Below are 24,866 nucleotides of genomic sequence, written 5' to 3' on the forward strand. Positions count from 1 at the left end.
GGGTTCCTTTGTGGGCAGGCTTGACAGGGGTTCCTTAGCGGGTAGGACCCAAAGGTGCAGGCAGGCTTCTGCTCCTGATAACCGCCTCTCTTCCCCTTTCCCTCCCTGCCAGGGATGGCTCTGCTGGCAGAGCCAGTATGGAGGCATTTAAAAGACTGACAAGACCACCCCATTCTTAACCCCCGCCTTTGTGGGGTGATGCTTCAGGAGGATGAAAGAGCCCTTGCCGGGTGACCTGGGTTCAAATCCCCACCCCTTCACTTAACCTCTCTGAGCCTCAGTTTTCTCATCTGTAAAATGGGCAGAGCACCCCTGTCCTCTCAGGATGAATGTGAAGTTTGCCTGAGACACCGGGCGAGGGCTAGAAACTCAAGACCCATCTGAGGAAGACTGCATTTATTACAGAGAGTCACCAGATAGGGGACGCCAAGCCCTTCTAGCATCACTGTGTAGTGGCAGGAGAGGTTCTTATGGTTGTATATCTGAAACCTTCCCTGGGCCTGATTCAAGATGGGGACGCTGGGTTCCCCCAAGGGGAGTGGCTCCTCGGAGCTATCCCCAAGCTCCCTTGGGGTGGCCAAAAGTATGTTTTCAAGAGGCAGGATCTGGGGCCCAGACCCTAGCAAGGGACAGGACTTGGTGGGGACAGGCAACTCTTGGGGGGGCTAATTGGCCCCTGGGGTTCGGCCTCATTAGCCAGATGAATCCAGGCTGACTTGATTGGCTTCTGACCCTGAAAGGCTTACGGAGTCATAGGAGGGGCCTCGGCCTCTAGATCCCACAGCCCTGGATGAACATCCCCTGCCAGCATCCCTGCCCAGTGACCACTTACACTCCTCACTTGTACAACCTCCTGAAGGGGAGAGAATGCCCTGCCGCTGGGCCAGCACGGGTCACTCTCGTACTATTGTAAACATTTCCTTAGTTGTGCTGAAATTCCGAACTCTTCAGAAACTATCCGCACCCCCATTCATCCCGACTCTGTCTTCTGCTCCTGTGACCCAAACACGGCTCAGCTGGGATTTGCAGGCAGCAAATGTCCCATAGAGCCTGCTCTTCCCCAGGCTGGGCCCCTTTCCACAGCTTTCCTGCCCAAGTTATTGGGCTCCAGATGTGCCCTCAAAGTGACCTGAGCTGCAGGGAGCAGGACGGGGACGTCCCCTCCTCATTCCATGGTCTCTAGTGTGCGCAGCCTCAGAGGCTGACTACCTTTGCGGGTCCCATTACCCTGGCTCAGGCAGTTTGCAGCCTTTGGTCATGTGACTGGGCTGGGTCCCATGACGTGGGCCTTGATCCTGTGACCCTAGGGGCTTGAGAGATCCTTGAAGGCACCTGCTATATATCTGATTCATCTTGGTACTTCCAGCCCGGACACAAGTTTGGGCAATAACCAACGGAGGAGGAATTGGCAAGTCATATCAAGTTGGATTTTTAACCCAAATGCAGGATGGTGATTCACTCATCGTGTTTCACATTCGTTCTTTCCTTCCATAAGCATGTCATTTCCTTTGTGCATTTCCTCATTTGCTGTCAGCTCCCAGAGCGCAGGGCATTTCACTTTGTTTTGTCTGTAGTGTTTGCATTTAGCAGAGTCAGGGGTAGTAGCTTGGTGAAAATGTTCTTATCGTAAACACGACACAAGCTTGTAGTGCATTCAATGGATGTATTCATAAATAGTTGTAAACTAAAAGAAATAGGAGTTTGCTAGAGAAAAATTGGAAAATAGAGAAAAGCAGAAGGTTAAAAAAAATCACCCATTGTTCCACCATCCAGAGAAACCACCTGTAAACATTTTGGTGTGCTTTTCTTCCAGTATCAGGCCTCCAACCCACCCTCCACCCACTCCACCTAGATTGCTGTTTTTGCATAAAGCCAGGGGCTGGGGCACCGTGGAGGAGGGTGGCCTGGAGTCTGGCTGGTGAACAAAGTTGGTGGCTTTTTAATTGTCCTCTGGAGCCCTCAGTGGCTGCCTAGGTCAAGAGTGGGGGTGAGTAAGGAAGCGGGGCTCTGGGCCCCCCAACCTTTTTCAGTCAGAGCCGTTCACTTTCACCTGTTCTGCAAATTGGGTTTCTAAGGAAAATTTCACTGGGCAAAAGATTTCACTGTTTTAAAAAAGTTTTAAAACCATCCAGCGCGGGCCCATTCTTTCCCTTGCTTCACACTGTCCCGTCCGCATCGTGACCCCATTCATGAACCTGCACTCCTTGAGCCGCTATGAGAGCTGCGGGTTCCAACCTGGTTTGTCTTTCTGCCAGTGTCCCCTCCTCCCCAGATGCCCTAAGCCCTTGGCGCTACCTTGGACTCCCAGCCCAGTGACCCTACCCAACAAGCAATGAGGTAGGGTTGGCCAGAGATGTCCAAGTGAGCCTATCAGGGCTCTGGGGGACCATTGCTTCCTTTTCTAAGGGTCCCCAAACACTTGTTTGTTAATTTGCAACAGGTCTTGCCTGGAAATTGACATGAAGCTCTCTAGATAGAATCAACCGCTTTGAAAATCCAGGTGACATTTGCCACCTGCCATTTCTTGGTTCCTCTTCCTTCCTCTGGCATCCCTCAAAGCAACTCACCCGTCATGCCTGCAGGTCCCGTTAGGGTCTAAGAGTCTAATTCTGCTGCGCATGGAGGCTTGAGCTCACACAGCATGCTTGGACTCATGGAATCTCCAACTGCCTGACTCCTAAGAGGGAATGAGGTCTGACCCCTCATTTTGCGGTCGTGGGGAGGGTGCCCGAGGTCACCCTCTGACTAGGGTACTCATTTCCCATCCCAGGATTCTGTCCATGCCTGTCTCTCGTGTGTGTGTCCTTCTCCATGCGGGTCTATCTGCGGGATTGGGGCCGTGATCTGAGCCTCCTGCTTGCGGCTGAATGAAGCTGTAGATCTTCCCAGACATTTCTAGGTATATGCCTTGCATCTCACATCAGAGCAAGATAGCCAAGCCATTGGGCTTATGCAGACACACACGTGTGTGTGTGTTTGCCCATGCATGTGCTTCCATGTGCTCTAAAGGATTAGATACTTTTGCAGATACGTCTCAGGACGTGCCATGTGGCCTCAAGCTGGGCACAGCTCTGCTCAGTTGACCCCAGGAGTGACTAAGAGAGGTGGGGCGACTGCCAGGGCTGGTAAAATGGAGGGTAAAATTGAGGGGTCAGCTTTAGCCCGGGGGCACCCCCAGCACCCACTCCTTGTGGGTCCCAGTGGCGGGTGGCAAGGGAGATGGAGTCTTCGGGCGAACTGGGTGATGCTTTGCTTAGGGTGCCGAGTGCGAGGGTGCCGACCTTGGCTTTTGTCTTGAGAGGAGTGTAGCACATCAATAATTAGAAGGGATGACCATGATTTGTGCCTTTCCAAGGATGTGATTAAGCAAGAATAGCCTCCATTCTTCAGGCGGCAGGAGGCGTCACGGTGAGCTGGCGGGGGGGCGCTGGTCCTGGTGCTAGGGCTGGCAGGGGTGCTGGGAGCAGGTGTTGCAGTAGCTGGCCTGCCTCAGAGCTTGTCACAAAAACATTGTCACAAAAACAGTTGTGGGCTCACCCCGCCCCAGATCTGGGCACGGCAGGGACCCAGCCTGAATAGCGCCATGTGAACAGAAATGAACAGGAAGTGGGAAGAAACAGGCAGCCTGATAATGAGGTCCTGGGGCCCCTGGAATGTGGCTCCCCACCACCCAGGAAGCCCCGCCAGCAGCTCTTGTCACCAGAGGCTCTGGGGAAGCCTCTAGGGGCAGAGTGATAAGGCCCCAGCCAGGATGCTCTAGAATTCCTAGAGGTTCCCTGATACCACTTTCCCTGGGGACTTTCAAGAAATGTGCCTCCTGGTGGATGACGCTCCCCTGATCCCAATTTCTCCTGGGGGTTTGACAGCATAGAGATGTCTCATAGGTCATGTGTACCCTGGGATCTTCAGTTGCAGTAAGTTTTCACAAAAATGTCATGCTAGGTCCTGACCACTGGCACCCTGTGAGATAACCGTCTCTGCCTGAGTAGATCTGAGAAAGCTTTCCAGAGGTGGTGACAATTGAGCAGGTTTGTAGGTTAGGTAGGAGTTTGCTGGTCTGCAGAGGGAGGAAGGGCTTCCCAGGCAGAGGGCTCAGCATGAGCAAAGGCATGGAAGAGTGAAAGAGTTGTGTCTTGTGGGTGAGTCAGAGCCAGTGGCCTCAGTCATTGTGGTGGGAATGTCTGGTTCTTAGAAGAGCAGAACCCTTGTGGGCAAGGTACTGGCAGGTGGGTTCTAGGCTGCCTTTCTGTTGGTCTACAGAGACCTCTTCTAAGACTGAAGATGGGGAAACCCTGGTCCTATTAGTCAGCTCTGAAGGGGCCAGAATCCAGATCTGGCAGGCGAGGTCTCCCCACCTCCATCTTCCAGAGCAAAGCATTTCTGGCTTTTGTGCATTAAAAGGAAGCAAGTCTCCATCTTCAAACAGCATGGGAGGCCAGACTCTTCCCCTTGGCTAGGGAAGGGGTGAGGGATGCTGAGGACAACCCTGCTGGTCTCCCATCTCCACTGAGCCAGGAACTGCCTCGGCATCATTTGTGGCCGGGACGCAGCACAGATTTGATGCCCAGGGCATCACATGGGCCCCAAGGGAGCTGGCCGCAGGAAGGTCAGGGATGCGGGTGCTCTCAGTCTGTGTAATCAGTGAGGGTGCAGGATGCAGTCCCCACATACTGGAGGACATGGTACCCAGGAGATGGCAGGACCCTCATGTCTTCCCTGCAACTTATTTATAGCCTTGCTATGGTAATTTGTGGCAATCACAGCATTTAATTCTGTAATCACACTGCAAGCAGACATCCAGCCCAGTGAGGCTGGGGAGGCTGCCAGGGCTTAGGGAGGGACTTGGGGGCAGGGCAGGAGTGTGGAGGCGGTGATGTCCCCATCAGCCTCCAGCCCCATTGTGTCAGCTGTGGCCCTGGCCCTGTGCTCCCCGATGCACCCTGGATAATAGTAATAATAATAATAAACTACTAACCCTTATATAGCACTTACCATGTTCTAGGCCCTGTCCTAAGCGCTTTGTATATATGGGCTCGTTTATCCTCATCACCACTCTGTGAGGTAGCTCCTGTTATTATGCCCATATTCCAGATGAGGAAACTGAGACACAGGGCACACAGCTGGTAAGAGCCTAGATTTGTACTCAGGCATTCTGGCTCCAAAGTCCATGGTCCCAACTAGGTTTCTCCTGGCCCCAGAAGTGAGGGGTCTCCCAGGCTGCCCGCCCATATCCTCAGCTCTGCCCAGCTCCTGGTTCCCCCTGGTCCAGCTGCCCCAGGGCTGCACACATGAGGCTGCACACACCACGAAGTACGGTTGCTTCATCCTGGGGAAGCGACACTCAGCTTCCCTCCTGGACACTCTCGGGGTTTCCTACTAGCAAACTTTCACGTGCGGTGGGAAGAAGTCTCGGGGGCTTTAGTCTTCAGGATGTCACATCCATTTGTGCTCCTGTTTTTTCTCCTGCAGAATGGGGATTGTCGTGTCTACCTCACTGGAAAGCTGTGGCGATCAGGGGGATGGGAGGGGAGCCACTTCGTCAAGCATCGTCTTCTGCTGAGTGTGGGGCAGCTCACGCAGTCTTTAATTAGTTGTGCGGTTTGGGGCAAGTGACCTTGGTTGTTCGAGCCTCAGTTTTCTCATCTGTAAAATGGGGCTAATAATAAGAGGACCACAGCTCAGAGGATAACTGTGGGGACTAGATGAGATGGTACCTGTAAAGCGCATTGTGCCTGGGACGTAATAAGTGCTCAACAAAACTGAGCCATTTACTGGTGTCTTTTAGCATAATCCTGTCCTGAAGGCAGGGCCCAGACCTCTTCTAGCCAAGCCCAGGGCAAGGTCTACAGGATGTTCCAATTAAGGCAGAAGGGTCTGAGCCACTGAAGGAGTCTCAGCAAGTGCAGGGCAGAGTCCGGCCTCAAAACAAGTTTTTTCTCGTCCTCCTCCAAGCCAAACCTCTCCATCATTTGGGAAACGATTTCCTGTCTGTGTGGGCAGCAGCTCCGAGCTCATAAAGCAGTTACCCTTAGACCAGGGTTGTGTCTGTGAGGACAGAATATTTCAGAAATGCACTTGCTGACTGAGAAAAGCTTCTCACTTGGAATTCTTTGCACGCTCCCTCCCCTGGGGCCAGTAGTGGCTGAGATGTTGACTTAGAAACATGTTGGCCAGGGCTCTCGCCCAAGCCTACTGCAGGGTTGCCTGTAAAGCCCCTGGGAAGGCCCCTCCCCAGATGTGACTCCTAGTGGGTGCTGCAGGCTCCTGGCGGGGGTGGGGCAGAGTGGGAAGGAGAAAGGGCCATCCTGTCTAGAACCGGATGCTTTAGAGATGAACCGCTTGAAGGCAAACAAGTGGCTGGTTCACAGTCTAGCTTTGTGGTTCAGCCACACAGAGAAAATAGTATCCTCCTCATGGGGAGAAAGGAGAGGTGGTGAGGATTCCTCAGTGTGGCCGGCATCACCGGGTGGGCCATGAGGGGGCCGTTGGATGTCCTGGAGGCGCCTCTCCACCGGAGAGTCCAGTGCCGTGACATTCAGAAATGCGGGTGTTAGATCAGATAAACTGTTCTGTAAGGAGACAGATAGTCCATAGTTTTGGCTTTGCCAGCTGTAAGAACTCTGTGACAATTACTTAACTCTGCTGCTGTGGCACAAAAGCAGCCATAGACAATACATAAATGAAAAAGTCGGTTGTGTCCCAATAAAACTTTATTTACAAAAACAGACGGCGGGCCAGATTTGGTCCACAGCTGTAGTTTACATGTTAGAGGAATGAGAGCTCAGCCAGGGCTGGAATCCGAGGAGCGCTTCCTGGAGGAGGACATGGCAGCCGACAGAAGCAAGAAAAGCATTCCTGGCAGTGGCTGGCTTCACCCCAAATCTTGTGTGTGATGGTGAGTGTGCTCCTGGATGCTGGCCTTGCCTCTCAGAGGATCCACCTTCCCTGGACCGGCCTCCCATGATTTAAGGCCTTGCTGTCACTCCGAGTGCTTCAAACAGACCTTTAAAAAATACTTTACCCAGCTCCTCTAGTTGTTTTCAGAGGGATGCTTGGCCCAAGTTTCCCTCCATAACTGGTAGTCACCAGATGGCATTTGTCCTGTTGCTCTCGCATTACTGGTGAGGAAGAGAAGGATAGTTCCTTTCTGGGACACCCCTCCTGGCCTCAGGGACAGACAGCATCCATGATGGCCTCACACTGCCGGCCTCCCTTTCTTTTTCTTCCTTTTTTTTTTTTTTTAATAGATTTATTTATTTTTGGCTGTGTTGGGTCTTCGTTGCTGTGCACGGGCTTTCTCTAGTTGCGGCGAGCAGGGGCTACTCTTTGTTGCGGTGCGCGGGCTTCTCATTGCGGTGGCTTCTCTTGTTGCGGAGCACGGGCTCTAGGCGCGCGGGCTTCAGTAGTTGCGGCGCACGGGCTTCAGTAGATGTGGCTCGCGGGCTCTAGAGCGCAGGCTCAGTAGTTGTGGCGCACGGGCTTAGTTGCTCCGTGACATGTGGGATCTTCCCGGACCAGGGCTCGAACCCGTGTTCCCTGCACTGGCAGGCAGATTCTTGACCACTGTGCCACCAGGGAAGTCCCCGGCCTCCCTATCTTCAGGAGGAGAAAGGTTTCAGAAGGTTGTGTATCTGTCGGTGGCAGGGGCTGGGCAGCATGACCCTCCCGAGCTGGGGACGCTGTCATTCTAGCTCACCTGGGAGCCCAGGCCTCATGCCAGCTGGGCCCAGAGAACATCCAGTCACCGTGAGGGAGGCCTGGAGATGCTGAGTCCGCTGTCCACCCCACAGGAGAACTGTACCGGGTTTCCTTGAGAAGGCGGAGGTTCCCAGCCCAGGGAAGCATCGAGATCCACGAAGACAACGAGGTGGGTTTCTGAGGGTGTCCGGGCCACCTCTGTGGTCAGGATGTCAGGAAGAGCTCCGAGCTGGTAGGCCCCCCAGTTTTCACTCAGCTCTTCATTTGACTTGCTGTGTGATGTCGTGCCGGTCCCCGTCCTTCTCTGGGCTTCTGGGTCCCGCATGAACAAAAAGAGTCTCTTGGGACTCTTCCCACCCTGACACGGAGGGGCTTGCCCTCCTGGCAGCCTGTGCCCCTCACTCTGAATGCACAGGAGGTGCCGTCAGAGTCCCCCTGTGTGTGTGTGAGCCTCTGTGTGCCCCTGCTCCCCCCTCCCCATTGCCTGTCTCTCTATCCTGACCGATGTCCCTCTTAGGAAGGCTGCCCGCAGCGCTCCTGCAAGACGCACGTCCTCCTGCTGGTGCTGCACGGGGGGAGCATCCTGGACACGGGCTCGGGGGACCCGTCCTGCAAGGTGGCCGACATCCACACCTTCAGCTCCGTGCTGGAGAAGGTCACGCGCGCCCACTTCCCCGCAGCCCTGGGCCACATCCTCATCAAGTTCGTCCCCTGTCCCGCCATCTGCTCTGAGGCTTTCTCACTCGTCTCCAAGTGAGTCCCTTTCTGCTTGTCTGGACTGGCTGGGGTTGGTGGGGGGCCGAAGCAGAGGGGCCGCCCCTGCCACGTGGGTACGTGGTGGGCAGGTAGGTGCCCGCCTAGGCCTCTCTGGGGTGTCAGGTCCCGACCAACCACGAACATCACCAGTGGGAAGTGGTCAGCTGGAGTCCAAAGTGATTAACACTTGCGCACCGAACCCTCCTCTGCCCGGGGCTGGGTGGCGCTCAGACCCACTTCCTGTGCTCAACAGGCCCTGGTCTCGTTGGCCCAGACAAGGAAGCTGAGGCATTGAGAGGTTAAGCAATGTCCCCAGGGTTACTACGCAGCCCATGGACCCAGGAGTCAAACCCAGGCAGCCCCACTCTCGAGCCACACAATTAAGAGCCAGTAGAGATGTGTGCTATGATGGAGGGGGCACAGGGCACTGCAGACACTCAGAGAGAGGGCCAGGGAGGCTTCCTGGAGGAGGTGACTTTTGGGTGTGCTTTGAGAGTAGCGTAACCTGTGAAGGGTCCGGGCTGTCCCGGCTCTCCGGTCAGCCTGGATTTGAGTTCCAGCTGTGTAACCTGGGGGAAGTTGTGTAACCTGGGGGAAGTTGTTTAACCTCTCCCTGTGTGTTTCCTTATCTGTAAAATGGGGATGATCATGGTATTAACCACCTCCTAGAGTTTTTGTGAGGATTCTCTGGGCTAGTGCGTGTGAAGCACGTGGCAGGGCGCGGGCATTAGCTGAGACTCACATCGCCATCCTGGTAGGGGAGAAGGCACTGTCCTTGTTGGTGGACAGTGGGCCAGGGCAGGAGAAGAGAACCCTGCTGGCTGGGAATAAGGCTGTGTGATTGCACGGCTTAGTTCTTCACGAACCTGCCCTGGAACCAGTGCGGGACAGATTGTGAAACTGGGGGCCCTCAGAACCTGGGGGACTTTGGGAGATCCTGACCACTTCTCCAGGACCTGGGGGCTCCCTCAGGTGCTCCCCAGATGCCTGCCCTGTTGAACCAGCTGAAGGTGGTGGCTGGAGCCAGCTGGGAGCCCTGGCTGCTCAGCAGTGATATAGGCAAACAAGAGCCTGAGCACCTGTGTGGCAGACGGCTGGCTCTCGAGCCTGGAGCGGGGGTGAAAGGGAGGCCAGTGGCACCTCGGCCTCGCCCCTCACCCCCTTTCATAGCTCCTGCAGAGGAGCCCCCATCCATGTGGGGGTTGGGGAGGGTGGAGAGGGATCCCCAGTCTGGTGCCAGCTCCCCAGGGGGGTGGAGTGCGTGTCCGGTGTGGCTCTAAGGAGAGGGGCTCAGCGTCCAGCTGCTTCGGGGGAACACGGGGAGGTCTCACTTCTCCCCTCTGAGAGAGAAAGGAAAGTCTCCTCTGCCTTCTAGATTTATCCGTGTTCCCAGGACACGGGCTGGGCAGATCCCAACCAGAGTTGGAAGGAAGGAGATTCGGTCAGGAAGGAGAGTAGTGCCCCAACCCGATTAATGGCCCAGATCCGGGGTGTGGTTTTTGTTAAACCGCTAGGCGGTCGGGCCCCCCCGGGTCGGCTGAGTCTGGAGGGCAGGAGCCCTACAATCTACTTCCTGACTTCCTCCAGGCTCTTGCTCTGCAGCGGGTTTGGGAGGCAGAGCTGAAAGAAGGCTCTGTCCATCACTGCCAATAGTCGGAGTTAATTGTGTTCCTTTATCATCAATCTCAGGACTCCCCACCCCTACCCCCTCTCCCCCAGGACATCTGACCTCCAGAGCTGGGTCACCCAGCCCGGGCCTGATCTCCAGGAAGACGAATGGCCCAGCATCCGCTGGAGGGGACAGCGGGAGGGAGCCTAGCTCTCCCCCAGGCAGCTCCTTCCCCGGGCCATCGATCACCCCTAATCACTGCTGGGAAGGAGGTCTTTCTCAGCTAATTAAAATCTCTCCGGCTGCAATTGAGGGCTGTTTCCTCTAATTTGTGTTTCTTTTGGAGACGAGGAATGGCTGTTAGGCCCGCCTGGCACACCATGAGGTCTCTGCCTCCTGTCCAGGGTGCCCTGAGCCCTGTCACCTTCCCCAGTTTCTGTCAGGTCCCTGTTGGGCCCTGGGTCGACCTGAGCTTGGACTATGGGGGAAGGGCAGGCTCTGGGGAGGGGACGTACAGTCCCTCCCTCTGTTTTCCCTCCCGGCCAGCTGGGTCCGATGCCCCAGGGGACAGAAGTAGGACGGGTGGGGTGCAGGCAGGCACAGGCAGCTGGGAGCTCGTCCCTGTTGGGGCTGAGCTGCCCAGAGAGAGGGAGGCAGGAAGTGAGGGGCCCACGCAGCGGCTGAGGATCAATCCACTGGTTGGGGGGGTGCTGTAGGATAGGCTCTCTCAGTCCTTTCTGGGGTCACAGACCTTTCTACAAAGCCCTTGATGGCTCTGATCCTCTCCCCAGAAAGATGGACACGATATCATGCGTGCAGCTGCGTGCCCACCTCCAAGCTGTGGCGGATGTGTGATACCCATGCCTGGCACGCCCTCTCACCTCCCTTCTAGCTTCCCTAAAGCCTTTCTTGAGGCCTAGTTCAAACCTCACCTCCTCCGGGAACTCTGCCATGATGACATGTCCCCACCCTGATCCAGACCAGAGGCTTCCTCCATAACTGGGGTGTCCTTTGAGGCCATACAGAAAAGGGCAGAGAGCACTGCTGTCATAAGAGGCACAGGGCCCACATCATGGCTGGCACGGGATGGACATACAGGGGATTCAGCAGAGGCTTGCCCCTCCCTCCACCCCCACCCCATTGCCTGCGCTTTGTCTCGTCCGGCTCCTGCCTGTGTCCTCCTGAAGAGTCCCCGAGCCGAACGCCCAATTCCTGGCCAGCATGTGCTCTCTTTTGCCCGGCTGGGCTTACCTTGGCCCCCTGTCTGCAGCCTGAATCCCTACAGCCACGATGAGGGCTGTCTCAGCAACAGCCAGGACCACATCCCTCTGGCCGCCCTGCCCCTGTTGGCCATCTCCTCCCCGCAGTACCAGGATGCAGTTGCCACCGTCATCGAGCGAGCCAACCAGGTGTACATGGAGTTCCTCAAATCCCCCGATGGGATTGGCTTCAGTGGGCAGGTAGGACAGCCTGCCCTCACCTCCCTGTCCTGGTCCCTGCCTGGAGAGAGGCTGGGGTCTTCCAGAAGGATCTAGACCAGGGTGCCCTGGAGCCCTCGCTTCTGAGATCCAAAGAGGCTTTTGAGACCTTTGGGTTTATCCTCATTTTACAGATAGAAAAACTGAGGCCAACATCTGAGTTCTGATTTTCAGCCCATGCTGATCTGTGGCCCAAGTCTGACCCCTGACTATAGCCTGCTTTCTGTCCTCAAGCTGACCCTCCCATCCCCCTGTTGGGACCCTCAGTGCCTCCCTGGGACAGGCTCCTTGTTCGCCCGCGGACAGGCGACCCACGCTCTGGCTGGGTGTGGAGCGGGGGCGTGGCAGTGGGCAGGCCTGCAGTCCCGGCTCTGCCTTCTCCAGGTGTGTCTCATCGGGGACTGTGTGGGGGGCCTCCTGGCCTTCGATGCCATCTGCTACAGCGCGGGGCCCTCAGGTGACAGCCCTGGCAGCGGCAGCCGGAAGGGGAGTGTCAGCAGCTCGCAGGTGCGGGCCAGGTAGTGGGAATGGGGGAGGGTCTGTCCTTGGGAGCCCCAGCCCCGGCCCCAGGGGAACAGGGCCTCTCCTGGGGGAGCAGTGTTAGCTTTTCGTGTTTGTGCTGTGACATCCACGTTACAAGGTATCGTATCACAGTCCTGCAAGAGTAGTGGGAGATTATTATTACAGGTGAAGAAACTGAAGCCCAGAGAGGGCTCATGCTGGGTTTGGTCCCTAGACAGCTGTCCAAAGTCCTGCTGGGTTGCCGAACCCTTTGGACTTGGGGGACAGCCCTGTGCCTAAAATCCCACCGTTAACTGTGCTGTGACTCCCATGCCCCTTTTGGAAGAAGGACTGCCTCTCACACCGTAGGAGGAAGGGGTTCACTTATGCTGGGGGAGGAGGCGGGGCCCCAGAGTCTCCGGTGACTGAAGTGTCCTCCTGTCCTCTGCTCGGCCCCAAAGGACACCCCAGTTGTGGTGGAGGAGGAATGCGGCCTGGCCAGCAGCAAGAGGCTCAGCAAGAGCAGCATCGATGTCTCCAGCGCGTTGGAGGATGAAGAGCCCAAGAGGCCACTGCCCCGGAAGCAGAGCGACTCCTCCACCTATGACTGCGAGGCCATCACCCAGCATCACGCCTTCCTATCGAGGTAACCGCTCCCTGTGCCTGCTGCCTTCCAGCAAAGCGTCCAGGGGGACAGAACCTCGGCCCAGGGCCATCTGGGAGGCCTGTGACTCCCAGGCCCTTGCATCGGGGTAGGGGGGAAGGGACGAGCACTGAAATGCTGGTACAAGGCCATTCCCCACGGACCCTGTGCCAAGACCCGGGACTCTGCACGCTGCGTCCGCCCCACTCCCCAGCTTGCAGAGAGCTGGGGGCAATCGATCTCACCAAGAGAGTAGACGCTGCCCTGCAGCCTACTTCACTGATGGTCTCAAGAATCTGGTGAAAGAACAGACGTAGGTGTGTTTTGTATTTCTTAGTATTGTGTTCTTGGTATTTCTCAGATGGGGCAGCAGAGGCCAAGGAGGTTAGGAACTTTCCAGGGACCACACAGCCAGTTACTGGAGAGTTGGGGTCAGCATTTTGGTCTCCCAGTGCCCAGCACCCAATGCACTCTCATTCGAAGGCCAGCCGGGTCCCTCCATGGAAGTGCCCACCCTTTAACTTTCTAGAAGAGGCATGTTAACAGACACTGGCTAAATGAATTATCTGTACATTTATTCAGGATTCAAATGGGTATTGAACATAGATCCACATGGGAAGGAACGCCTCTTTTCTTCTTCCCTTTCTCCTCGCTTCTCTCCTCCCATCCCCCCTCCTTCTTTTCCACCCGAATGATAAGTTGCAGGAGGTCATCACAACATTTGGAAAATGGATCCTCGCACCATTGCTGACCTTGGAGTGTTTCCTCGCAGTATATTTTTTACTTGCTTTGCCTATAGTTTTACTTTAAAAAAACCCTCTTATATTGTGTTCTTTTCCCCATATAATTAAAAAGTCTTGGTAAATATTCTTAAAAATATTTTTTTGAGTGAATGGATGACATCTTACCAGTAACTAGACACTTTGGCTTTTTCCAGTCCTTTGCAATTATAAACAGCACTCCAGAAACATCTTTGTGCATAAATATATATATATATATATATATATAGGGGTTATTTCATTCAGATGGATTCTTGGAGGAAGAATTATTAGGTCAAAGGCTCTGCATATTCAAATCATATTTAAAGCCCCTCTGAAAGATTATTCTTTAGAAAAGCAGCTACATTTCAAGTCAGGTTGCAAGGTAAAACCATACCATTTCTGGTTCATCCTTGAAAAATCCTTTAAGAAAGCCCCAAATTTGGAGAGTGACGTGAAGTTGGAGGCTCTCGAGAGCTGGTCCAACACAGCCAGCTCTTCCTTCTGGTGTAGGGACAGATGGCTGTTTCTCTGGCAGTTAAGTAGTTGGTGTGTGTTTAGGGACCACGTTGTACATGAAATACGAATCGTTAAACACCAGGGTGGTCATCCTCACTGCAAGATGCTCACACTGCGAGAGGCGGGGGGTGTGTGGGGATTCAGATCCAACTGCCCAGACCCTCACCCACAGGGGATGGGGGACTGGCACACGTTATTTCGATGGTTATTTCTAAGATTCCCTTTCTCCTCCAACTTGAGTATTTTAGTAGAATTTGCATTCCGTTAATGGATTCATAGATCATGCGATCCTGCTGGACTTTCTTAAACCCCGACCAGTACCTAAATGCAGCTGGAAGGTCAGGGAGGTCCCCAGTTTTCTGCCCATTCTCAGCAGCCCACTCTGGGTCTGGGACTAAACATCCACTTGAAGTCTTTGGGGCAACGGGCACCTGGGAGGGGAACGGCTGGAATTCTGGGTGTCTCGTGTTTTTCTCTTTAAGCTCAGCTTCCTTTGTGGGCTAGAGGGGAGGGAAGACCGAGCTGTTTGCATCTGTGTCTGCGAGTTGCCTGGAACATGAGTTACCATGAAAGCCCTCCTCCTGGCAGAACTGATGTCACCCAGCTGTCTGGCCAGGCCGGGCTTCTCTGCTGGACAGGGCAGGAATTCACAGTGTGGCCATCACAAGACCAGTACGATGGGGCAGACCTGCCAATGCGCAGGGGGCTTAGGTTTTCAGGTGCTCGGTCTATTTTAGTGAAGAAAGTTTGATTGGATCATGGCCACGCGTGTTTGTTCAAGTAGCGTCTGTGGCTGCCCGCGTGCCACGTGGCAGAGTTGAGTTAAGTGGATGTGATGGAGGCCATATGGCCCCCAAAGTCTGAAATATTTACCATCTGGCCCTTTACAGGAAAAGTTGGCTGATTGCTGCCTTACCCAAATGTTGGCCAGGCCTTGGTGTTGGATGCTGAGATGGTCGCCATCTCGTGTCGGTGGTCCATCAAGTGGACTCCGGGTCTGAGCCCCGCCCCAGAGACGGAGGGCTGGGCGCTGCACCCCGGACCTCAGGCTGCTCTGCTAAGTGCTCACCCCCTGCGCTTGGTCCTCCCCTAACCTGCGCTCCCCTGTCTTCCTCCCTCGGCCAGCATCCACTCGAGCGTGCTGAAGGATGAGGCTGAGCCCCCTGTGGCCGGGGGGCCCCAGCTCCCCGAGGTCAGCCTGGGCCGCTTGGATTTTGAGGTGTCCGACTTCTTCCTCTTTGGCTCGCCCCTGGGCCTGGTCCTGGCCATGCGGAGGACGGTGCTGCCCGGACTGGATGGTGGGTATGGCGCGGGCTGGGGTTCAAGATGCCTTTGGGTCACTAGGCCACTGTGTGAGGGCCTGGAATTGGGGAGAGCGGGGCGGGGAGGGCCATGGAGTTGGGGTAGATGAAGAGAGAGGCGAGGAAGAAGAAGAAGGGGTCGGGGGGGGAGGAGAGTGGGGCAGTTTCCCTAGATGGGCAAAGGTGAGGCAGCTCCTGGTGGATTTCGCTGTCCCTGTCACATGCCCCAGACTGATTTGTGCCCCCATTGTCCAGTTGTCATGCTGTCAGGGAAGAGAAGCCCTATTGCACCCACCCCCTCCATCCCCAGCGCCCAGGCAGGCCCTCTGCAGCCAGGTTGGTCTTACTGCCCCCCTGCAGATGCCCTGCTCACCTCAGTGCTTTTGTTCTCGCAGTCCCTGCGGCCTTCAGTGCCTTCTCCCCATCCCTCTAAGATCCACACGGAGGTGGTTTGCACCAGCAGATGGCTTAGCAATGGCTCTGCGGATGTAAGAGGCTGGAGGCACCTCGGAGAACAGTGGATCAGGGATTCTCGAATTTCCTTAGCACCCAAGTTTACCAACAGCCTGCACTATGGAACAGATAAAAAGTGGCGGGGGGGTGTCTGCTAGAAGTGGGGAGAGGAGGCAGAATCCCACGGCTGTCCTTAACGTTGCTAAGGAAACCTAGGGCTCCCTGGATGCTGGACCGTCCAGTCCTCTAAGAGGGACAGTGAGGCACGTTGATGAGCTGAAGCCTCAGTGGAGACACCTGCTGGTCAATGGGAGAAGTGTTCTGTCGGCTCTGGCAAACTAAGAAGTCTACTTACTACCGGGCCTGGGAATTGAGCGGGCCGAAGGAAGGGCTGCTGATCCTGACTGAAAGATCCTAGGTCCGCTTCATAGTTCAGGTGGCAACTAAGCGACAGCTAGAAGAATTTAGAGGAGTTTGACCAGTGGAAATAGTGGAGGGCGTCCTGCTAGGAGGAGGGGCAGCTTGAGCAGAAGCGCAGAGAAAGGAAAGAAGCAAGCCTGGCTGGGGAGTCACCGACGTCCACCGTGGCTGTAGTGCTGGACGCCTACAGCGGTGCTTCTAGGTGGGGCAGGTTGGCAAGGCATTGAAGGCCAAGCTGAACCTGATGGCTTTGATCCTGTCGGTAGCAGGGAGCCATGGCAGGTTCTTGAGCAGAGGAATAGGTTACTCAAAGCTGCAGTGAAGGGAGCCTCCTAGGGCCAAGGGAGCAGGTGCTCAAGGGACTTCCCCCATGTATCCTCCCACTTCCCACCCCCACCCAGGTTTCCAGGTACGTCCTGCCTGCAGTCAGGTCTACAGCTTTTTCCACTGCGCAGACCCCTCTGCCTCCCGGCTTGAACCACTGCTGGAGCCCAAGTTCCACCTGGTGTCGCCCGTCAGCGTGCCCCGCTACCAGAGGTTCCCGCTGGGTGACGGACAGTCCCTCCTCCTTGGTAGGCCCTCAGGAGTATAAGAGTGTGCTGAGCCGGAGGCTGGGCCCCAGCTAGGAGGTGCCCCAGGGCCACCCTCTCTGGTCCAGCCCCTCCAAGCTAGTCAGCTGTCAGAGTGACTAGACTCACCTGAACAAGAACTATGTGCTCTGTGCGGGGGGGACAGGAAGACAGCCGACTCACCTGCCTTCCAAGCAGCCCACCTGTGTGAGCACCTGTTCTGCAGGAGGCATCTTTGGGCTCTGCCCCGTGACCAGCTCCCATGGCCGGGACCAGCATAATACTTGAGTTGTCAGACCTGATTGTAAGTCCGGGGATCCATGCTGAGTGCCATGCCTAGAGCCCAGCCTGGACTCTGGAGGGGCAGGGCACGGAGTGGGTCACCCTGGAGGGCTTCATGGAAGAGGGGGCCTTCAACCAAGGCATCGGACAGGTGGAGAAGAGCTGGAGGATGGGGGTTGGAGAGATCTTCTGGGTGGAGGGAACATCAGGAGCAAGGACAGGTGGGTTGGGGGGGCGTGGCCTCCAGGGCTTAAGTGGGGTGAGCCAGGCATGGACTGGGGTGAGGCCAAGGGGAGGCCTCTACTGGACAGTCAGGGGCTTGGAGATCAGAGCCTTGTCTCCGTACCACAGTTCAGGAAGTTTAGCCAAGCCGGTTCAGAGATTTGGGCCAGATTGGGGGCGGGGGCTGCTGTGCACATGGCTCATTCAGGATTAAAATCCAATTGACCCCCCCCTTGCCCCATTTCAATGGAAACTTAATTTCCAAAGTCCTCTTTTGTCAGGAGCTTCCGTAGATAGAAGGGGCTCTAAAACCTTCCCACATCTTAAAATGTCACTCTCTGCTCAGGGCATCCCCCTGCCCCCAGGGGGCGCCCTCGCTCCCAGGATGGAGGCCCCATTCATTTCCAAGCTCAGCCACAGCCCTCTGTGGCTCAGGGAGGAGTCACATGGTAACGTGCCACCTGTGACCTCAGCTGGTGCTTTGGGGGCAGTGTCCCAGACGCGCCCTCGGCCGCTCTACTGGGGCTGGATGTGATGGTCGGGACCCTGACTCGTGCCTGCGTAACCCATGGCTTGGCGGAGGTGAAATCTGACTGCATACTACGGTGAGGGGGTCCCGTCAGGCTCTGGGGTAAGAGGTGCGGGCTGCCCGCTGGGCAGGTGAGGGAGCAGGCCGGGCTCAGCCTCCCGCCCAGCACGGGGCTGGCGCACACGGGCAGCTTCATCTGAGGCCCACCACTCGGCCTTGACTGTGAAATTCCCCCTCCAGCTGACGCCCTGCACAGCCACAGCTCCCTCTTCCTGGAGGGCAACTCCCGGGGCAGCCCGCCGCTTCTGGAGGCCCCGGCCTCACCCCCTCACGCCCCGAGGTCCCAGCGCCCGGGGCGGAGGATAAGCCAGGGCAGCTCCCACAGTGAGAGCTCGGAGTCCTCGGACAGCCTGGCCCCCGTGGGCACCTCCCGCAGTGAGTGAGGGTCTCCCGGGCCCTGCCTGGATTCGCGGGAGGGGGAACCCTCCTCCGGGTGGCCGCTGGCCCCCTGCCGGGGCTGCCGAGGGCAGGGGAGGAGGGGACAAGGGAATCCAGACCCAGCTCTGACCTCAGAGAGAACTGTGACCTCTGACCCTGGACAGGGGCCCTGACCTCTGACCGTGGACTGAGCCGTGACCTTGCCAGGCCTCGACTTAATCCCAACGTTCAGTTTTCCCCCTGGGAGTCCCTGTGACCAACAGCCCTGGGATGAGACTGTGCACGTCTCCGTGGGTCAGGCCCCCATCCTGGGGACCAGTTTGCAGCATGCGCCCTGGGGGAGGGGTGGGTACGCGAGGGGGTGGGGGGTCGTTGAAGGCGGAGGAGAGCTCATTCTGAGCCGAGCGCTCTGGCCCCAAACTTGTGCCCCGAGTGGCACATCCACCCCGGATCCGGGCCCCGGGGTCCCACGCTGCCCCTCGGGTCAAAGCCCCGGGCAGGCCGCTCTGACCTCGCCCCTCTCGGCCGCGCAGCCACAGCCAGGTGGTGGGGCATCAAGCGCATCGACTACGCCCTGCACTGCCCCGACGCCCTCGCCGCCTTCCCCACCGTAGCCCTGCCCCACCTCTTCCACGCCAGCTACTGGGAGTCCACGGACGTGGTGGCCTTCATCCTGAGACAGGTACTGCCACCCCTTCTTGGGAGGGCCCGTCCTTCTGGGGAGAAGAGGCTGACCTCGTGGGCCACGCTGGACACTGGGAAGGCACCGAAGCGCGGCGAGTAGGGGGGTGACCTGGACGGACAACGCTTTTCCTGAGGAACGCTGGCTTCTGGCCAATGGCGTGGTACTTTCTAGAAAATTAAATAGACACCACGTAGGAGAATGTACCTATGGTTCAACTTGGAGACTGGAGTCATCATGGCTGTTCCCCTGTGGGTCTCAAGGTCCTCGTCTCTAAAATAGGTGGAGAGAGAGGCCAGGGACTGAGGGAGAGCCTGGGGGTGGGTAGAGGCTGGCAGGTGAGGGTCAGATCACATGCATCCTCCACAGCCAAGATCAGAGGGGGATTTTATACTGGGTCCGATGAGAAGCCACTGCAGAGTTTTGAGTAAGGGAGAGAGATTGATATTTTAGAAGAAGTCCCGTGGCTGCTGCTTGGAGGGCAGGAGAGCAAGCGTGGGATCCCAACCTTGAGGTGGCGGCTTGGGCTAGGAAGCTGGTGGCAGAGGTGCCGAGGGGCTGCCGGGTTTGAGGTGTGGTGACAGGACCTGCTGACATTCGGGCTGCGAGGGAAAGGGGGGGGGTCCCACGAATCCTGGTTTCCACTCGATTAACTATGGTGACACCATGCCCTAGGGCTGGGGAAGAGCCGGGCTGGGCGGGAGGGGATGCTGAGTCTTGGGTGTGGACCTGGGAAGATGAGACGCCTGTTAGGTGTTGGGAGGGAAGGTGAGTGGAGAGTCTGGGGCTTAGCTGGCTTGGAGATTAAAATGTGGAGTCATCAGAGCTTGGATGGCATTTAAAGCCAGTGATGGGTTGCCCTGCTTCTCACACCAATTCCCACGTGTGAGTTTTTTCCCCACAGCAGGCAAGTCTCTGACCTCAGCTGGGTGTCCTACAATTTCACTCAGTTTTGACATTATCTATCTAGAGATAGGGTCAGATCCCGCAGGTTAAGGGCTCAGCCCTACAACTGCCCGCCCCGCCCCCATCAGATGTCAATCTTCAGGTTGTCACCTGGGTTTCCCTCTCTTTTTTTTTTAAACATCATGAAAATTTTTTTTCTTTATTTTTTTTGGCTGCGTCGGGTCTTAGTTGGTGCACATGAGATCTTCATCGAAGCATGTGGGTCCTTTCGTTGCAGCGCGTGGGCTCTCTGTTGCTGCGCATGGGCTTCTCTCCAGTTGTGGCATGCAGGTTTTTCTCTCTCTAGTTGTGGCGTGCGGGCTCTGTAGTTTGCGGCACGCGGGCTCTCTTGTTGAGGCGTGTGAGCTCAGTAGTTGCGGCGCGTGGGTTTTAGTTGCCCCGCAGCATGTGGGATCTTAGTTCTCCGACCAGGGATTGAACCCACGTCCCCTGCATTGGAAGGTGGATTCTCTACCACTGGACCACCAGGGAAGTCCCTCACCTGGGTTTTCTGACTCACAGGCTATAGAATGGAGGTTCCAAAGATCCTCTCCTTGGTTTCAGTTAATTTGCTAGAGTGGCTCACAGAACTCAGTTTATTTACTAGATTACTGGTTAATTATAAAAGGATTTGATAAAAAGGAACAGCCAGATGGAAGAGATGCAAAGGGCAGGGTATGGGGAAAGGGGTTGGAGCTTCCATGCCCTCTCTAGGGCACCACTGTCCCCAAATTCCCATGTGTTCACCAACCTGGAAGATCTCCAAACCCCATCCTTTTGGGTTTTTGTGGAGGCTTCATTACATAGACATGATGGATTAAATCACTGGCCATCTGTGATTGCACTCCAACCTCCAGCCCCTCTCCCCTGTCCCGAGGTGCTGATGTGGGGCTGGGGCGGGACTGAAAGTTCCAACCCTCTGATCACAAGGTTGGTTCTCCTGGCAACCAGCCCCATCCTTAGATGCGGTTCAAGTCACCTCATTAACATAACGAAAGACACCTTTGTCCCTCTCACTTAGGAAGTTGCAAGGATTTGAGAAGCTTTGTGCCAGAAATTGGACAAAGACCAAATATATACTTCTTCTTATAAATCACAACATCACAGATACCGAGGGCGTTACTGTAGACGGAGAAGTTCAGGGAGGAGTCCTGGAGCGGATGGACGGGAGGGGGCCGCTGAGTTGGGCAGGATGGAGGCCACAGGGCCTTGGCAAGAATGGCTTCAGGGGAGACACAGGATCAGAAGCTGCCTGGGGTGAGGGAGGGGAGAAGGCGGGGGCGGGGGGAGTGGAGACAGTGCAGGGCGAGTCTTCTGTGGACTTCTGCTGTCAGGGAGAGCAGGAACATGTCATGGTTGTTGAGAGGGGTCCTAGGGAGAGGCAGTATGACGGCATATTTAGATGCTGAGGAGAATGATCCAGTAGTGAGGGACTAGCCATTGATGTAGGGTTGAGAGGGGAGCTGGCTCCATTATGTTCTTGAGGAGGTGGGTGGGGCTGGGTGGGACCAGATCACCCACCATAATGGGGGAAGGCAGAGAATGGGTACAGACGCAGGTGGCTGCTAGGTTTGGGTGTCGAGAGCAGAGGCTGGTCCAGGCCAGAGCATTTGAGAGACAGTGGTCTGGCCCCAGCTGTCAGGACAGGTGGGCAGAGTGGTAGGTGCTGGGGGCTCCCGGCCTCCTGAGGGTCCCAGGCTGGGAGGTGGGGAGCCCTGGGGGAGGGCCCGACTGGCCGCAAGCTGGAGGGCCCTGACACCATGGGGAGGAGGGAGAGGGGCCCAGATGGCCTGACCCGGAGTCCTGCTGGGCTCATCAGGTGATGCGCTACGAGAGCGTGAACGTCAAGGAGAGTGCTGGCTTGGACCCCACAGCACTGAGCCCCACCAACCCCCGCGAGAAGTGGCTTCGTAAGAGGACCCAGGTCAAGCTGCGGGTATGTGCTTGTTGGAGGCGCCTACGGGCTGAGGCTGTGGTCTCGGGGAGGTGGGGCTGCCCCCGGGGGCTGGGGCATCCACACGGCGGGGAAGGGCTTTGGTTCGCTCCTCAGATCTCCGTGCTCATACATGCTGGGATTCAGGCTTAGACGAGGCCCCCAGGGCTGCAGTGGAGGGGGAGGGGGGATTGGTGGGATGGGGAGCTGGCTGCCCGTGGCCTGGCTCCACAGGAGCACCACGGGTGGGGCTCCAGGGCGCTGGGGATGGTGAGGAGATGCCAGTTGTGGAGCAATTGCTATATGCCAGGCCTCTGTAGACGTACCCAGGGGTCCGAAAGAGTCTTGCACACAACCACAGCCCGGTGTGGCGTTTGTCATCATATAGAGGGAGGCACAGATTAGGAAGAAGATGAAGAGAAGGATTGTCAGGGCAGGCCGTGCGGCGCTTCCCTGAAGAAGCATCGTCTCTGCAAGGTATTGACGTATGAATAGGAGTTCAGTAGGCATACATTCATTTACTCAGCAAACGACGGTCAATACCCACTGTGTCCCAGACCCTTTGCCAGGCAGTGGGGCACAGGGATTTACAAGCACAGCCACTGTTGTGGTGGGCACTTCCAGTCCTGTGGGAACATCAGACGTGGACCCCAAGAACAGTCCTAAATGGTACAAGGTGATCAGTGATCCATGAATCAACTCTTTTTTTGGTAAACATATTTATTGAGCTATAACCACATTTTATACAATTCACCCACTTAAAGTGTGCAATTCAATGTATCTTAGTATATTCACCGATGTGTGCAACCATCATCATGGTTAATTTTAGATCATTTCCATCACCTCCGAAAGAAACCCCTTACCCTTTAGCTACCACTCCGCTCCCCCAGCCCCACTGCCACCCCTAACCTTAAGCGACCACTCATCTACTTTCTGTCTCTATGGCTTTGCCTGTTCTGGACATTTCATATAATGGAATCATACCATAGGTGGTTCCTTGTGTCTGGCTTCTTTCACGGAGCACCTTTCTCAAGGTTCATCCGCATTGTGGTTTGTGTCAGTACTTAATTCCTTTTTATGGCATCTTTCCATGTGTTTATTTCCATGAATGAGCTCTTCCCTTATCGGTATTCTTGTCAGCAGGCCTGCATCTCCCACTTGACTGAGGGTTTCCGGGTCAGGGTCCATGACTGGTTCCTCTCTGCATCCCCAGAGCCCAGCTCTGGGACCAGTGCAGATGAGGTGCCTACAGATGTTTGTTGATTTGAATTGAAATACCATGGAATTGAGAGGAGGCAGAGACCATCTCTGGGGAGTCCACCAGTGCTTCTTGGAGAGGATGAAGTTGAGTCAGGTCTTAGTGGATGGGCTGGAAGAAGGAGGCAGGGGACCAGGGATGCCATAGAAAGTGGGGGGACCAGTGTGAGCAAAGGCCCAGAGGCCTCTGCAGAGCCTGACCTGAAAGAACCAGTGGGGCTTCGAAGGGCAGCAGCAGGAGATGGGACTGAAAAGATTGCCCAGCAAAGTTTTGATGCCAGGCTCAGGATTTGTACTTCATCCCGAGGGCCCCGGGGGGTTAAAAGCTCTGTGCTTTGTAAAGACGGTCGATCTGCCACGGGGAATGTTTTTGAGTAAGGAGGCTCCTTTAAGATGCTACTAGCAGAGCCCAGGGGAGAGGTACCTGGGTGTGGGAAAAGACACAGATGTGGGTGGTTCTGTAAAGATGGAGTGGTTTGGGTCTTGAAGCCAGGCTGGGAGTGGTGGGCAGCTGGGGCCAATGTAGGGCTACGGAATGAATTGAAACCAGACGTGAAGAAGGATGGGGATGCTGGGATAGTTACAGACAAGTGACGCGACGTCCAGCATTGCTCCAGAATGATCTGGAGCGGGGTGGGGGCATCCAGCCAGGGAAGAGCAGAGCCAGAACGGCCGCGACTGGTTTCCGGCCACACGAGACTTCCTACGCTGTTTTCTCTACTCTTGACATTTAAATCGCCCACGAAGCAAAGACGGATGGTAAACGGCTACTGGATGTGAGCCGTGATGAGGAAGGAGGAAGTGAAGGTGACCCTCAGTTTCCAGCCTGGGGATCTAGAAGGATGCCAGGCTCTGAGGACTGGTTGTTACCTCCAGGCCATGCGGAGAATCAAGAGCGGAGGATGCTGGTCTGCAGGAGCCCGGGGCTCCTTGGAGACCACGTGAGGGTCTAAGGGTCTGTTTCCCTCGTGGACTCCATGGGGACACATCTCGGAAGCTCTAACGAGGTTAATAGGAAGGAAGACAATATCCGGCGGGTGTGCACCCCTCCAGCTGATCCAGTGGCTGACGTAAGGAAAAAGCCAGGTCAAGTCCCCTTGCAGAAGCTGAGCTGGTTTCTGTCCTTCCAGAATGTCACTGCCAACCACCGGGCCAACGACGTGATTGCTGCCGAAGACGGCCCCCAGGTCCTGGTGGGGCGGTTCATGTACGGGCCCCTCGACATGGTGGCCCTGACCGGGGAGAAGGTACAGAGGCTGGGCCATCCCCTCCTGGGTACCACGTGGCACGTGCGGTGAGGGCTGCGGAAGGCCTGGCTGCACGAGGTGGGAGATGCTCACGCAGGTCAGGGAGGGAGAGCGGGAGTGAGGGATGGACCAGGTGCCTCGGAGAAGCTGGTGTGGCTGCAGTAGAGAGAGGAAAGGTGGTGGGAGCCAGGAACTAGCGTCGGACGGGACCCCAAGCCCTGCTGCCTTGGCAGAGAAGAGCTCCCAAGCCCAGCCCCAGCGCCCCAGCCTTCAGCGGTTCCCCTGGGCCCCTCACTGCCTGCAGGTGGACATCCTGGTGATGGCAGAGCCTTCCTCCGGCCGCTGGGTGCACTTGGACACAGAGATCACGAACAGCAGCGGCCGGATCACGTACAGCGTGCCGCGGCCCCGGCGCCTGGGGCTCGGCGTCTACCCTGTGAAGATGGTCGTCAGGTAAGACCCAGGTGACACTCTCACGGTGCTTTCACCCGGTTCCATGGCCCTGCCAGCCAGGCCTGTCCAGAAGATGGGGGCCTCGAGGTACTGTCTTCGGGACCCTGTCCTTGTCTGCAGGGAGAGAGGAAAATGGGATGCGGTCGCAGCTGTAGCATCAGGAGATGCCGCCC

The 24,866-nt window shown here is 56.3% G+C and overlaps 1 protein-coding gene across 2 annotated transcripts in view; it reads left to right on the top strand.

Moving 5' to 3' along the window:
* Nucleotides 1-24,866, top strand: part of PITPNM3 (PITPNM family member 3) — a 92,360-nt gene that overhangs the window by 56,140 nt on the left and 11,354 nt on the right. For both annotated transcript variants that reach the window (XM_060290167.1, XM_030861662.2), the window contains exons 5-16: nt 7,791-7,867; nt 8,216-8,451; nt 11,334-11,523; nt 11,926-12,048; nt 12,504-12,688; nt 15,088-15,260; nt 16,538-16,708; nt 17,979-18,173; nt 18,710-18,858; nt 21,623-21,739; nt 24,124-24,240; nt 24,545-24,693. In XM_060290167.1, the coding sequence (XP_060146150.1) occupies nt 7,791-7,867; nt 8,216-8,451; nt 11,334-11,523; nt 11,926-12,048; nt 12,504-12,688; nt 15,088-15,260; nt 16,538-16,708; nt 17,979-18,173; nt 18,710-18,858; nt 21,623-21,739; nt 24,124-24,240; nt 24,545-24,693 (1,882 nt within the window). The remainder of the gene's footprint in view (nt 1-7,790; nt 7,868-8,215; nt 8,452-11,333; nt 11,524-11,925; nt 12,049-12,503; nt 12,689-15,087; nt 15,261-16,537; nt 16,709-17,978; nt 18,174-18,709; nt 18,859-21,622; nt 21,740-24,123; nt 24,241-24,544; nt 24,694-24,866) is intronic.

The sequence above is a fragment of the Globicephala melas genome, chromosome 20 (assembly GCF_963455315.2).
Source record: "Globicephala melas chromosome 20, mGloMel1.2, whole genome shotgun sequence".
NCBI lineage: Eukaryota > Metazoa > Chordata > Mammalia > Artiodactyla > Delphinidae > Globicephala > Globicephala melas.